This window comes from Aptenodytes patagonicus, chromosome 5, assembly GCF_965638725.1.
Source record: "Aptenodytes patagonicus chromosome 5, bAptPat1.pri.cur, whole genome shotgun sequence".
NCBI lineage: Eukaryota > Metazoa > Chordata > Aves > Sphenisciformes > Spheniscidae > Aptenodytes > Aptenodytes patagonicus.
The window spans coordinates 69,268,804-69,284,776 of record NC_134953.1 but is presented as its reverse complement, the minus strand read 5'-3'; the positions used below and the strand labels follow the sequence as shown (position 1 = coordinate 69,284,776).

General features: G+C 45.2%; 1 protein-coding gene across 16 annotated transcripts in view; it reads left to right on the top strand.

The window, feature by feature from the left end:
- Positions 1-15,973, top strand: part of PTPRF (protein tyrosine phosphatase receptor type F) — a 396,981-nt gene that overhangs the window by 294,314 nt on the left and 86,694 nt on the right. For all 16 annotated transcript variants that reach the window (XM_076340381.1, XM_076340397.1, XM_076340391.1 and 13 more), the window contains one exon: positions 8,479-8,589. In XM_076340381.1, the coding sequence (XP_076196496.1) occupies positions 8,479-8,589 (111 nt within the window). The remainder of the gene's footprint in view (positions 1-8,478; positions 8,590-15,973) is intronic.

Genomic DNA, 15,973 nt, shown 5'->3' with positions numbered 1-15,973 from the left:
CTGCAAGTCTCTGAACTTCCCGCGCAGTTGTGGCCTCTGAGGTTTTGTGTGTAGGGGGTTTTAGATGGATTGCTTTGGTGTAAGTGTAAGGAGGTAACATTTTCACAAGAGAACAGTCAAATTCTTCTCTGCTGCTGCTGACAGGCATGAAACTCTAATCAGAAGGAGATAAATTCTTGAAAGTTTGAGCAAATCTGGCTCTGGGATAAGGAGCACCTTTGTTTGCGTTCCTCATGTTTGCCTTTCAAGTGTGCTAACCCTCTAATGTGGTGGCAGAGTCGGGAACCACTGCCCCAGACCCCCCTTTCTGAGCCGGGCATGCCGATGTTGCTTTGCAGCGCAAAGGTTGGTTTTAAATAGATGAATTGGAAGCACATCTGGCTGCTTTAAGCCTTCATTAATTAAACCCACCCCTGGTTTGACAGCCCAGTGTGCGCAGTCCCTGGCTAGTTTTCACAGCCTGTATGCACCAGTAATGACCGTCCAGTTGGAGTGTTGTCTTTTCTAGCCTAAACACTCAAAGCTGTCCCTTTAGTGTGTTAATCAGTGTTACATGCTAAGGCCCTTCTGAATTCTCTTGTGATTTTGGTTACCCCTGTTGACTGACCCCTGGATTTCTTGACAGAATGACTGCCACCTACAAATCAACACGACCTCATTCGTTCAGTTTTCCCTGTTCTCCCCTTTCCTTCCCCTTTTCCCTGAATCACTGCTGGAAGTTAATAATCTGACTCTTTGGAACTGGTTCTGTTGCTGGGGGTTAATGTTTTCAGCTCCCGTTAAGTGATTTTAGAATAAATGTGAATTGCCGTTTGATGTGTATTTGCATTAAGTTGCCTCTGTAGCAAATCTGGGTCAGGGAAAAAAGACTGCCAACCTTATTTTGATATGAATGGGCTTATATATCTGTCATTCCTCCCTTTGGAACGCTGGAGATTGACAGCTGTGATGTTACAAGCTCCTTAAACTATTTCTTCATCTCCTATTTCTACTGCAAATCCTAAAATGAAATGACAGATTGAATGCTAACTAGCCGAGCACTCTGAGCTCCCAGCCGTGCACGCCGAGCACGCAGCCATCCCAGGGCCTCCCCATGCGCTTGCTGCGCGCCCGCCCTGTCTGATGACATTAGTGACTCAGCACCAGAACCGTGTGGATGCTCCATACGTCCTGCTCGGGAACTGAACGCATCTCTGTGAAAAGAACCATCCATCTCATAAAACATAAGTTCCCCGCACCCCTACCCCCCTTCCCACCCCCGTTTGAGTCCTGATGAGGTATTTTAAGAATGTTCTTGACATTATTTAAAATATATGTGTCCTGTTTGAATGTCAAAGATGACATTTCTGTGAGAGCAAACAGAAGCCACGTGCTGCTCTCTGGCTTCTCCCAGAGGATTTCTGTCAGCCTAATGCCTCTTATTTAAAACGGAGGTCATTGAATTTCTAAAGATAACAACAGATTAGATGAAAGTGCTTTTATGATGGTGAGGTTGTGTCCATGTAGAAGTGACTGTTCTGCCATGTTCTATACCCAGCTGCACTCTTGTTCCTCATTAAGGTAAGTTTGATGCTTTGGAATCCATTAATTTGGTCTGAAAGGAAGGGTGAACTAATGACTCTTAACGAACGCTTTTGGTAATAATGTTTGGGGGAGGAAGGGGAGGTTCTGGGTTGATGTAATTGCTGCTGTGACTGTGTCGCTAGGAGTTGTGTGTCTGGAGTACTTGGGAGGTTTGAGCATTACCCAAGGCCTTTGTGCTGGAAGCAGCGTGTGGTTAGCGGGAGGACGACCTGAGAAATTCTACCATGCGCCCCTCCAAACAGGAGGAGATTTTTCTCTCTAAACACCTCGTTTGACCTTACCCCCACATATTTGGTCCTTTCTGTCCAAGACGTCTCTGGCTTCCCTGAAATGGGAGGAGCTCCCATCTGTAATTGAGAATCTCAGTTTGTAGCTTCCCTCTTTACCCCTGCGGGACTGCCCCAGATAGTAATTTAATCTTGAAATCCCTATTTGTTCATCAGAAAGACATGGAGCTGGCAGATGCCCATCGGATTAGGCAATAGCTAGCTTCTTAAGGTGACCCACAGATAGTATCAGCAAATCCATGTTTAAGCAAGTTCTGCCCCATTCTCATTTTCAAAGTAGAATATAAGATGTTCATTTCCAGCATTTCTCAGGAATTGAACTCGCTCAACCTTTTGTGAAACCTGGCTGCATTTTCCTGCCCCGGGCTGTAAGAGAGAGCAGGGCACTGTTGTGTTTCTGGTGGGTGCCGGACTGAACAGGCATTAGATCGTATGCACATGCGGAGGTAAAGAAATATCATCATCTCAGGCATTTTCCCTCTCCAGTCAGATTTATTTGTTACTTTTCTGTCACCACAGGAAATATCTGAGGTTCCTATACATAAGAGTATTTCTTCCCTGCAGACATCAGCGTAGCAGAGGTCTGTCTGAATTAACTTTAGATCAGCTCACTTGGGTGTCAGAAGCTGTCTCTCTGAGAAGCCAGGTAAACACCCGCACCGACTTCTGTATAGCTGCAGCTAAACCTTTTCCAGTCCCGAGCGAACTGGTTTAAATATAGCTCCAGTATTTCGACGCTACCCTGCAAGCTGGAGCGTAAAGCTATCCAAAGAGATTAGAGGAAGCTAAAAGAATTTTGCTGCCTCTTTCTGAGCATGTGTTTGTACATTTGATTGCACTTTGTATATGATAGGATTTTTTTCCTGTTTCTTGAGCTTTTTCAGTCACAAAAGCAAAAGGAAAACAATTTTAAAATGAGAAGATATGCTTGCAAGAGCAGACAGTGTCAGGGGAGGTTGGGTGGGGTAGTGCCTGGAAATGCTTGTAATGCCGTGTTTCTTACTGTCGGGATTCAGATTGACTCATGTCCCTTTAGAAGCATACAGAGGCGTTACTGTGCATTTGACAGTGCTGTAGTTTTGCTTCTGACGCAGAGTCCCCTGAGATTTCCTGTACTCGCTGGTGAGAGATCAGAGCATCCTGAAACTCCGCTGCTGCCGAGCATATTGGGTCTCCTCTCCTCCCTCTCTGCCCGAGTCCGGTCCAGTGGCAGTGGTCGGGTGCTATCAGCAGCTGCCCGTGGTGCACAGGAGAGTGATTTCTCAGCAGCGCTGCCATCCAGAACAGGCCTCTTGCATGCCAATCACTGGCCTCTCAGGCATAATGACCATAATGAACACTAACAATGAAAATATATTTGTAGTTATCTTGTTTTGCATAATTGGCAGTGCTGATGGCTGGTGAAGGCTAGGTGCAATCCTCTGTAACAGCTGGGAGGTGCTGCTGTTATAAATTACAAAAAATAGTGAATATGGGAAATGCTTATTTTCATTATTAGTGACTCTTGAGTGATTTTGGTGTCTTTCAGTTTTTCACAGCGCCCATGGCAAGCGTTGGTTATCTTGGGCAGCAGCCAGGGTGTCAAACTCCAACCCCCTCGTTGTCAGGGCTTCACAGTGTCTCTTTCTCCACCGTATTCACGCTTACGGGTCCTTGTTTGGTCCAGGCTTGCCTCTGGCCCTGCTCCACAGCTCCCTAGATTTTGTCAGGAGAATTCTTATTCTCTGGGAGACAATTTTTAGCAGAAGGGGGATTGGGACCGACACCTGAGCACTGGCTGAAGGGGTGACTAAGCTTACTGCTTCAGGAAAAGTCAGGCGGTGTTTCTGTGGAGGAAGCTGGTGGGAGGTAGGGGGAAAGAGAAGGGAGGGGTTTGGGGTAGCCACGTGCTCTAGTGTGCAGGGTGGGCAAAATTTACCTGTTCCCTGAGAGGAAGGGCCCTGGTCAGGTAGCTGGGTTCATTAACATCTGCATTGCAAGTCCTTTCCTTAGATGAGTCCTGTGACTGCAGCCTGGTTCCCCTGACTCCTGGGTACTTATGGGAGCATTTCATTCCATGTCTAATTTTATAACTGGGGCAAAAGGTCAGTCCCCACCTCTGAGCCAGGGGGGCTGAGGCTGTGAATGCCCTGCTAGAGAAATGGAGCTGCTCCCACTGCTGGGGATGGAGCTCTGACCTGAATAGGTACGGAAGAGTGTCGCCCAAAGAGCTGCCGTGTTTAGCTCCATGGTGCTGTCTGGGAGAAGAGAGCACAAGCACCCAATGAGCTACGGAGCAGGATTTCAGGGAGATCAATTTGTATGGCAGCTCAGAGCTTTTTACGTTTGGTTTGTCACCTAGAGGAGAGAGTGACAAGCCCTCCTTGGCACAACAGTACCCAGCGCTGCCAAGAAGCGACCCTTATCAGGATCTGCCTTCCCCATGCTCTGTGCAGTGCGCTTTTTAAATGCTTCTTTTAACCACTGTCACTGCAACTAATGATTCTGCCTGAGCACAAGTATATTTGAATAGATAAGTATCTTGGAGAGCTGGGGCTGCTGTCTGTGCCCGAGTTTAAAGAGCAAAAGCTAGGAGAGGAGGGAAGGGACTGGCAAAGAGATACCAGCAGAGAGTAAAGAACCTATAAGGGATGCTTGTCAGTCAGCAGGGCCGTCTCCTGCCCTCAGCCCCAGAAAGCTCTGCCTCGTCACCATTCTCCCTGGCACTGGAGAGCAGCCAGGGGTTTTTCTCAGGAGCTGTAAGCTCTCTTATAAGCCGAGATGTGTTATCAGTAACAGATCTGAGCCGCAAGCGAGATTGACATGACATCGCAGCGTGGTGAGGAATGGCTGCCCCTCTTCTGCTGGAGCCCCGCTGTGGTTCAGGGTGCTTAGGAGGCAGCGGAGGTCGAGTGGTGCTCAGCAGGGAGAGGTTTCACTCTGGTGCACACATACTGCTGCAGAGCCCCATGAGCTCCCAAACAATCTGTTCACTGCTCCTCTCTGTACACATATGCATGTCCTGATGGTAGATGGTCCTCATGCGTCCACTGAAGCCGTGCTATCTGATTGCACATCAGGACTCAGCCATGCAAACAAGAACAAGGCACCTGCCACTGGAGCACTCGAAGAGTCCATATGTGAAGTCTGCAGTAACATCCTGTGTGAACAAGACCTTACTCAGCAACTTGTGCAACATAAATCCCAAAGTAATGAATAAAAGTAAATCAGCCTTCCTAGCCCTGGTTTGCAGAGGCACAGAAGATTCTGAGATGTTGACAGGGCTAGGAATAGAAATCAGGTCCCTTGCACTTGTCAAAGCAAAGAATTCACCGTGCTTTTGAGGGTCTTCGGATGGAGCTTCCATGAACTTCAGGGAAAGGAGCTACTCAGGACGCAGTTCTTCCTTTCCTGTAGCTCCTTGTGTCCTGTCCAGCCTAGACTTGAACCCTCTTAAGAGATGAAGCTATTGCCTTTCTCTGGGATGACTGAACTAGGGCCTGGAGCATTTTACACTTGAGGAGTTTTTCCCAAGGCTCGGATGCATTTATGTCTCCAGCTTTCTGATCCCAGCAATGTCTGAGCTTCTTAACTTTATTCATAAATATCTGTACCCTGAGATACCCTACACTTTCCTGTATCCATCACACAGGTGTAGGCTGTCCTTCAAGAAAACCCCTATAGTCCCGCTGACTGCCATCAGTTTACCATGATCCTTCCACTTTCTGCTAGCTATCAGCTATACTGCAGGATCTGTATGTTTGTCTAATGATGATTTATTGCAGTAACTGATTTCTTTCTGGTTCAGTTGAGAGGTTTACTGCTTTTTGGGTTCTCTCTTGTTCCTGACATGCCATAGTTTGAATAGTCATGCCAACCCAGACAAAACCAGAATCCCTTGCCCAGTGTCCCTGAGCAGTTTGTAGGCAGTTGCTGACACATGTTACATGGTTATAGTATGATTCTAGAAATCGGTCCGCACTGGCCGCAGAACTGACAGGCAATAATAGCATGTAATCTGAAACTCCCCTCTGCCTTCATTTTCTTCATCCTTTTATGCTTTCCTCTTTTCTCTCCAGCACTGATGTTGAGGTCCCTAGAGATAAAATATGGTTTGACTAACCAACATTTAAGAGGCATGGTGGTCGCAAGTATAAAGGGTATAAATACCAGTGATATGTATTAAATGGCTAAAAGGGGCCTATAAAAAGATATGTGTTCATGGCAGAATTACCTAGGGATCTTACTTTTTTCTAGGCAAACACAACTGCCTGTCACCTGAAGCTGGCTCTGCTTTCAGCCCAGCCAGCTGATGAGGGCTACAGGCTAAATCAGAGATAGGCTCTTCCTCAGGGTGATGACATCCACTCTTTTTTGTTCTGTTTTTTTTTTTTTAAGTTTGGGTATGTTTTGCAGCAAACAGCTTTTCCCAGCCAAGCCTGATGCAAGCACTCAGAATGAACTCTGCAGCACATGCGTGCCCACAGAGTAATGAGCAGAAATTAAGAAGGATAATACATGGTGAGTTCCAGGAAAACCTTCCTGACAGAGAGCATAACCAGGCTGTGGCATCAATTCCTTGAGGAAGTGGTGAAAGACCTATCACTCGGCACATTCAAAATGGGATTGGACAGAACACAAGTACATTTACAAGAGGGAGCAATCCTGCCCTGCCCCCAGGGATGGACAAGATAACCTAATAGGTCTTTTCCATTTCTAGATTCTCTGATTCTCTTTGTCTTGTCAGTGCTGGGAAGCTTCCTCCTGCTCCATTGCCTGTCATGCTGCTGTCTGCTTGAAGATGTTTTTCCCAGGCAGCATGTAGAAATTCAATGTTCTCCCTGAATTAAGCAGCAGTGCTCTGTAGGCTTTGGCCTGTGGGTGTCCAGAGAGCGCCATGGCTAGGGAAAGCTGGCAGCTCCTTTTGTTAGTAGGTGGAAAGACTTCTGCAAACAAGCTTTCTCTGTCTAGCTGAAGCCTCATTTCCAGCCCTAATGCAACAATAGGGAGGGCTCTGTACATCATTTTTATTATATGGCAGAACCCAGGGAAGTTCATTTTTCCCCATGACATACAGACTTATGCTACAGTCTCAATTTATCCTTCTAAATAATGTAGGTGGCAGTGGTTGATTCACATTAGTTTTTCTTCTGTTCCGATGATACGAAAAACTGAGTTTGACCTCTGCAGCTTGAAACAGCACAAAGGGAGAAGGCAATTTCACCAGCTATTCTCAGTGCCGCTCTCAGTGGTCATTTTGAACCGTGGCAAGCAGAAATGAGTTCAAATCCTTACAAGCAAAGGGGTTAATGTCTTCTTTTAGTTCAGTATATGGTTTGTGAGCAGAGTTCCCTTCTTACAGGCAATCCTAATGAGCAGAATCTGAGCACTTGGAGGCACTTTAAAAATTATTCCCATGTTGCTTGGGAGAAGCAGGCTGAGCACCAGCCGCTTCGGTGTCTGGCCAACAGCCGTTCGCTCCTGCAGTACCAGCTTGCTGTCACGTACATCCTGCTTCTTTCCTTCTCTGCATCTCCATCTTTTAGTCTGCATTTGGGACCCCGTTAGGGGAGTTTAGATGTGACCAGTTTTGCAGTCATCTGTGCTAGGCAAGAAGGTGGATGAAAGACCAGCCTCCCAAGCCAAGTGGTGCTGGACACCAGTGGAATAGGCTGAGCAGATGAAAGGAAAACCGCCTCAGACCAGCGCTCACTTCCACATCATGGGCACTCCACAGGTTCCCCATGTAAATTGCTACTCTGTGTGCTCTGGTGATTATTGCAATTATTTAGATGTGCCCCTCATGCATCTGGCACTTTGGGGATGAGATCAGATTATGTCCCAAGGAACATACAGTCTGGGCTAAGCAGCTATTCATGACCCAAAGGTGGAGCAGCAAGCACTGCCGGGACAAAGGGAGGGTGGCTTTCACTCGAGCGCCATGTGGCAAGATGGATGTATTGCACTGGTGTATATCTGATGTCTCAGTCTGAGTTTCTAATCTTTTTGTATCATGTATAATGAAATCTGAAAGGACAAGGAGATCACTGACGTGGAGAAAGCTGACGAAAGGCGAAGTGTTTTCTCAAAAGGGATGTCTGTTGGAAGGAGGGGTGGTGAGGTGGGAGAGATGGGACTCTGCCAGTGTCTGCAGGAAGGTCGCAATTTGTTGAGCATTTGCTAGGCTTTGTGTGCATCAGATAAGAAATGAACAGCTACAGTTAGTGTGCTTTGTGCTTGGCTGTTTTGATTAAAGGCTTATTAAAGGTCCCTTTTATTACACAGAAGTCCCATACAAAGCTGTAATTAATATGTGTGTATGTGTATGTTTTTTTCCTTTATTGAAGCAATGAATGTAAGTGGTTGGGGCGGTTGGAAATACATCAGTAACTGGTTCCCTGTACCTTAAAAAAATAACAATAATCAATTTCACAAGCTTCTAACAGCAGACTGGGTACCTTTTGGCTGCATGCTGGTACCCTGTGGGTCCAGGGGACAACATCACCATATATTTATCCAGGAAGATACTTTAAAAGCATGGGGCATGGCCTTCCTTTTCTGAGGCTGGCTGTTCAATTACCAGATTTGCCGTAACCTGAATTGTCTGTGTCATCTTGTTTGTGTACAGGAGCTCTGCAAATAGAGAACAGCGAGGAGTCAGACCAAGGCAAATACGAATGTGTTGCAACCAACAGCGCAGGAACCCGCTACTCTGCCCCAGCTAACCTTTACGTTCGAGGTAAGAGCAGCTTCCACCCAAGGGGGTCACTCTCCTCCTGCCCAAAAGGCTCCACAGCTTTCAGTGAAGGAGTGTGTTCCCTGTCTTAGTGCCCTGACCACACTTTGTGGTTTGTGTGATGTGGCCTTTTGCTCAAAAAACGGCAAGATCTTTGATCCACATTGGGTTTGACTCACATTTCTGGAAATCTGTTTTTGGTGTTTCTGTGGTGTTATGTAAAATGCTGAACTATGGGCAGAATTGGAATTCCTTTCTCCCTTGAACTCCTTAACTTTGTGTCATAGTTACTTTAATTGGGTGCTTAATCCTCTTAGTATAAACTAACCTTTGGTGGAGTAGTATAAAACCAGTCATACTCTGATGAGCGAGAGGTGCTCAGCTATAGGTGAGCTGATATTTAGGCCTCGGCTTTGGAATGTGTATCTTTAAAAACTGAACAGCTTTTTGGAGTTGTCCTAATCCATCTTATATGCATCAATGATTGAGCCTCCGGGTATTAATGGCTCATGCTGGGAACCTGCTGGAAATCAGTCGCAATTCATGTAAAGTGATTTTTCTAATGCTTATGCTATGTTGCTGATTTAAAACTGTTTTCAACATACCAGAGTAACTAGGTTTTACATCAGGACAGTCTCCTGCCCGGTTTCTTTCTCTGCATTAAAGGTGTTTGAGTTAGCTTGGAGAGAAGCAAGAGGTAAATTCCCTGTACACTTTCTGTTAATTTCAGCAAGAAAAAAATGTGCTGCTTCATATGAAACTCTGTATAACCAGAGCCACTGGTCAGGAACCCCTGGGAAATGTAGTTACGGATTTTCCCAAGACGAGAAAGAAGATTCTTGTGCTGGTGCAACCCATTGTTTGTTAGGAAGTTAGAACCAGATTTTATTTCCACATAGTAAATCAACTGTCTAATAATAAAATCTCATCTTCATTTCTTCCTTCCTCTGTTTTGAAGAAAGAAAATACAATCTTAAAGCTGTATATGCATTGGTTAGTATGGAAAGAGGACATGAGAATGATTAAGTCTTCACATGCTGTGTGTTTGCTTCTAGGGGTGGCTTCTGGCATTGTTTTCTTGGCTTATTCTGGGGGACTGCTTTTTTATTTTGCAGCGTAATTTGGATTATAAGAGTCTTGGGAAGACTAAAGTATCCAATTAAGCATATTCAGAAGATGAAGCTGTATCTATGCAGTGGAATCACTCATTTCACTCTCACAATGTAATTATGGATGATTTTAAACTCCCTGTATTCTTGCAAGTTCATTTTTCGGGCAAGCTGTACTAAAACTCATCCCAGATTGTCACTTTGCACTCTGAGGGAAAGGATCCTAGTTACCAGGTTGGCTGTTGTTGCATAGGTTTGTGTGGATACCCAGCCATTTTGCTGCAGTATTTGGGATGCTTTTGCTTCCTGGGACATGCTCAGACTTTCAATGTTCTGTTTTCTGTAGAGGTGTGGCTGAAAAAAAGCACAGGAGCTGCCAAGAGATAGAAAAACCTCCTCTTACAACTTTCCGATTTCTTACTAATGAATGCTCTTTATTTAGCAAGTGAATCCTGTACGACTCAGGAGTGTACTGAATTTTACACTTGGCTTGCTGCTCAGCAAGGCTGGTCTGTCCTGTTTGGGCTCGGCACGGGCCTTGGATGGTCTGCACATGTGAGAGGATCCTGACGTTCACCGAAGAAAGTATGTTCTTAGACATATGCTTTGCTGTTAACCATCATTTTCTTACACATAAATTTTTGGAACAAGCCTTTTTATTGCACATAATCTTTACAATGTCAGTCTCCAACCTGTGTGATCCTGATAAAGCCCTGCTGTATATTTAAGACAGGATACCTCATAAATTATTTTCAGATTAAATTCACCGTGCGTACTAGGTCCTAGATGGTATTTGTGCTTACAGTTTCTGATAGCAAATGTTCTACAAGAAAAATATATTGTTACTATATTAGTTAATGACTTCAAAAAGTTAGTCAAACCAAGAACAGTATTTTATTTCTTTAACAAGCAAGGAAAAAAATAAGAATGTCTTACTTTCTCAGGTCTGGGATGCAGAGTAAAAGAATCCTTGTTTTTTCCTCATGTGATAGTCCTACAGTGTTGTCATTAGATGGATCAGTCACTTCCAGTAGGGTCTTCAGAAAGTGCCTGCATCTTTACTAAAGACGACATTAACTAATCCTAAATTACAGTGGGAATAGAAGTGTGTCGGCTGCACCACCACTGTATGGTGGTTTCATAACAACTGACCTCATTGCAGTGAATACCCAAGAAGTTGGCCACTTTCTCAGAAAGCATGGCTGAGTACTGAGCAGCAGTACTAATTTCCACCCTGTGTAGTTCTCAGGACTGCTTGTGCCTGCTCTCATTTACAGCCTATTGTTTTTTTAATAGTTCAAATGTTTGTTTGTCTCTTGACTCTTGGGGTTTATGTTTTTGATCATGTCCTCCCCTTTCCTAGCCTCCTGGGTAATCCTTTGTGAGTGTGCTGTGTTAGAAAGCACAGGCTCATTAGCATCTTTATCGTACTTTTCATGCTAACAGAGGAAGATACTGGGTGCTGAGAAGGAGTATCCAGGCACTGCTCAGGGCTTCCTATATCAATGAAAGAACAGGAGGAGGAAGGAGCAGACTTACGCCAGTGTCTTGTCTCTGTGAATCCTTCAGAGCCAGCACTTCTGCACAGATGGACTTCATTAAAAGTTAAAACATTTCCACACCAGGGATTTGTAAAGGAAAATGGATGCATTTTCCTTGAAGCTATTATTTTCAACTTACTAAGCGTGCTGGAAAGCAACCCTCATAAGCCTTCTGCTTCTGGACTGACAGGTCTATCTGTCTGCTGCTGCAGAGCCGGGATGGGGCTGGAGACCAGCGCTGGGAGCTGACTGCCTCCCACTGTTGCTCTTCAGCCCTCCATGCATGGAGGGTTGCAGAAAACATCCAGCCGTCAGAGGAGCAAGAACAGAGTGAAAGCAAGAGCAGGGAGCATGCCAGGGCAAGGTGGCTATCTGGGGCATAGCAGGGACTTCGAAGGGGATGCAGTGGCATATTCCTATCCTGCCCTTTCAGCACAAGCATGCTTGCCGGTACTGGTCTAGACGAAGGAACACTCATCCATTTGTGGTCCATGGTTACATGCACCACAGTACATTGTAACATGATTAGATTTGGGACTTGATGGTGCTGCAGGGAGAAGGGAAAGGAATAGAAACAGACGGAAGATGTGATTCCTCTAATCCAGAGAGCTTACTGTCTAGTTTAGCACCAAAGATCCAAGAAGTTGATTCAAGACATACAAGCTGATTTAAGAGTAGAAGGCAGATTGGACCTAGTGTGTAAAAAAAAAAAGGTGGTGTCATTTCATCGTGCTTACTGTGAGTATAGTATAATTGCACTGATTCACCTATGCTATTGTTTTTTTGTAAATACATTTCACTCTTCATTTGCCTACAGCTTCAGGGACATCTGCACAAAGAGGAGCATTTTCAGCCAAAAGTCTTGTCCTATGAAATGCCTGTGAAGGTGGTGGCCTGTGTGGTGCTCCCCTCAATAGAGGCACTGTTATTTGACTCTTTCCCTGTATGAAAGGTTTTTTCTGCCCTTCTCTTTCTCCCCATGTGGCATTATTTTTTTTCCTACTTCAATGAAGCAGATAAGCAGGAAGACAGTGTATAAGAATATCCTTATTAATACACTGTGGAGTTCACTAGGTGTGTTCCCCAGTGCTGCTTACAGCAGTGAGCAGTGCAGATGCTATTAGAATAGTACTTATTGGAGTGTTTGCTGCATACTTCCCATCAAATGAGAAATCTGCTCCCCAGTTTTCACTTCTTAAGTGCTGCTTTTCAGGCCTTCAAGGAACTGTCCAGTGGGGCAAGTGCAGCAAGTTCCCTGGCCCAAAATGCTACACATACTGTAGAGAAGCAGCTGCACAGCTGCTTTTAAAGAAGGACCGTTTAAACTGAATGGTCTCCTCTGTCCCCAAATCGCAAACTAGTAAATCAGACTGCAGTAAATAGAAATGGTATTACTGCAAAAATCTGTGCTTTCTTGATCTGTTTTTTGAAAGGCCAGGCTAGTATTTCATTTGGCAGCAGGGAAACTTGCTTGGAGTCTGAAGTTTTATTTGCCAAGTTTCACTAAGGAACCATCACCCAAAATGAAATTAAGATTGTGTCTCTGTCCCTAGCAGCGATTCTCTGGCCTCCGCAGGGTTTTACACTTGGGGACTTGGCAGTAGCTTAGGCTCAGACACGGAGGGAGCTTACTGAAATGGCTACTTGCGGCTATACGATGCTTACAGCAGCGGGGACCTTGTGTAAATAATAATAATTCTGAATGACTGACATGGGCCTGGAGCAACAAGACTTGAAGCCTTTAAAAAGGACATTTTCTGTTTATGTAATATTAAAACAGCTAAAGTAGCAGCAGCAGTCAAAGCTCGAGGGTATTGCCAGGAGAAGAGTAGAAGCTGAGGACAATGGTCAAACAGTCAGTGACCAAAACTGGGGATGTCTAAAAAATGGCTAAATAACGGGGAATACATTTGTTAACAAGCCAGCTATATGCACGCTTCTGGCAGTGTGCTCCGTTAAACCTGCCTCTCGTCGGGGCTGATGGGGGTGACATTACGTGACCAAAGAGGGGCACTGCCGGTGCTTGAGGGCCTGGCAGCAATCACAGACAAGCCGAGACTTGCGAGGGAGATGCCTGGATGACAGGAAACATGAACGGGCAGTTGAATCAGACCGGATGACCCAGACTGCTGCTTCAGACAGATGTCTGCCCTGGACCATCAGAAGAAGCAAAAACGGGCTGCGATAGAGGCCACAGAGTAACTACGCCTCAGCAGTTGGTACATGGCTGAGGAGGGCTACGGGTCTGAAAGGCCATGATCTCCCTGTGTACACTCTGCGCAGTCCTGACCTCAAGATAATGCTGCAGTATAGCAATGCAACACAAAGCAATGACCCTTTGATGAAGAAAGTGCACTCCTTTTTATGGGATTTCAGTATTTTTAACTTCATTTCTTCTGTCCCCGGGTGCTGCTCCATGCTGAAGCTACTGCTATACCCAAAGTCAGAGCAGCTATAGTTTGGGCAGATGCACCTTGGCTAGTTGTAAGCAGGCTCGGGGTGAGCGCAGCCAGTGGCATGGCCAGAGCTGCGCAGCACTCAGCACCAGCAGACATTTGCTGCTCAGTCAGCACTGTGGCTCGTGCTGCTGTGACTGTGTATATCCTCGTACTGGAGCTGGCTGGCTTCAGACCTGCAGAGGCACATAGAGGTTTCTGCCAAGTTATCTCTTCCCCATATATTACTATGAATATTTTTGTCATGTTTCCTCCTGGGGTGAAGTGTGTTCACCGTCAGTGTTTCTATGAGCATTTTGCTATGCTGTAATGATTATAATGATCACAGTTTAATAAATAATAGTTCTTTGTCCTTCTGCTAGCACATTTCATCTAAAGATTTCAATGTGCTTTATAGAACTCAGCTAAATAATCTTAACAGTTTTATTCCTTGCAAAGTCCTTTGATGGTTAAAAGTGCAATGCGAGGCTCAAGTCTGATTATTTGTAAAATGACCTTTATGGAAAATAGAAGGAGAGTGGCTGGTGGCTCAATGCATGATAATGCAATACAGAAATGGACTTGGAAACCTATTTCCCCCTCCTCCCCACATGACCTGCATAGATGTCTGTAGAACAATTAGGCCTGCGTATCTGTGCCGACTAAATGTCCGTTCCCTCCCGTATCCATTTGTGCAAAGGGTTAGGAAATCCATCTCTGGCGCTCTGAGATTTTCTGCTCTTAATTGAATTCATGCATGCATGTGTGTGCACTATGAATGGGAAAGGATGGTTGGGCGCCCTGAGCATCCTGTCTGCCTCTCTAGGACGGAATATACTCATCACTGTGGCATGAGAACATTGTTCATCGCATACAATGGGAGGTTGTCTTATTCTCATGTAATCTGGCATAAAAAAGACAATCTGTCCTTTTGTTCCTCTATACTTCTAAAAGCTGTAAAGGATGAAATTTGATTTATGTGGAGTCCTTGAGACACAAGATGTGCTTTTGGAGATAAGCAGGAACAGGTTCATCCCTCTCTGGGTTTTTGTTAACCTCTGTGTCTTTTGGATTCCAAAGTGTCTGGGTTTGCCTTTATACTAATGCCTTGCATAGCACCAGAGGGTGTTCAGCACAGGACAGACGCTGGCAGTTCCCAGCAGAATTGCAAAGCCAATTGGGATAATGAACTTCCTTGTTGCTTTCAGGAAAGTATTAGCTTCTCACTCTGAAGAGCTTTAGAAAGATGTTCCTTTGTTTGAGCTAGTGATCTAAACTCTCAGACCTGTGCATTCGTACCATGGCCACAGCTCCCTGCCTTGTTTCAGGGAGCTAATGCCCAAGAATACACAAAAGCAGAGCCTCCCATAAGCCCAAACTCATTCTTTCTGCAACAAGCTGCTGTGGTTAGAGTATTGCTGCTGCATAGGACAAGCATGTCTGTGGCAGGGTAAACGCCAAGTTCAATCGGCATGGGAATTTCTGCCTACAGAGTGCTGGAGCCATCTGACAGTCAGGACTGGCAGATGCGTCTCTGATACGGCCTCGCTCTTTGCTTCTTTGCTGTTTCAACTTGGATCTCAAAAGGAGCCCCATTTATACCTTCTGGAGTTTGCTATCCTCTGGTGGCATTTCTGCTGTGACTTGACTTGCTTTGTCTTGCACATAGACTGGCATGTTTAAGTTAGCTGCCAGGCAGCTCAGGTTTATGGGGCCGTGCTAGCATGCCTAGAGAGCTGTGGTATTCTGCACAGGGGATACTCTGGGTAACCCCAGCCTTAAATCCTCTGTCTGTACATGGGGGGTAGATGTTATTTGCTGTCACTAATCAATCATTTGTTTTGTAAAAAAGCAGAAAACCTATTGGTAAAGTGTGCTGCTTAGCTTAGGAGTGACATCGATAGAGAACTGGAGATAAGCGAGCATGTGAATGGGATCTGTAAGGAGATGAAACTTTCAATTTACCATTTATCAGGTTTATCTCAGATAAAGCAGCAGCTGTTTAAGTATTAAGTGAAGGGAAAGGAGAGAGAACTTTCTGCCCAGGTGTTCCTTCTTGCCTTACAGCTGTTCCAAAATAGCCTACTACTGGTTTTTATTCCCCATAAGCCACTAATATAATAAGAGATTAAGAGATAATCCAGCAATTAGCGACAAATAGCAGGCCCCAAACTTGTTCCTGTTTGGCAGACCAGAAAGTAATCTGTTTGAATTAGCGTGTTTCACATGTGTCTCCTCACCTTTCCAACTCTAATCTGAAGTGTCAACACGTGGGGAAAGCCACTGCTGGAGCCGCCTCCTG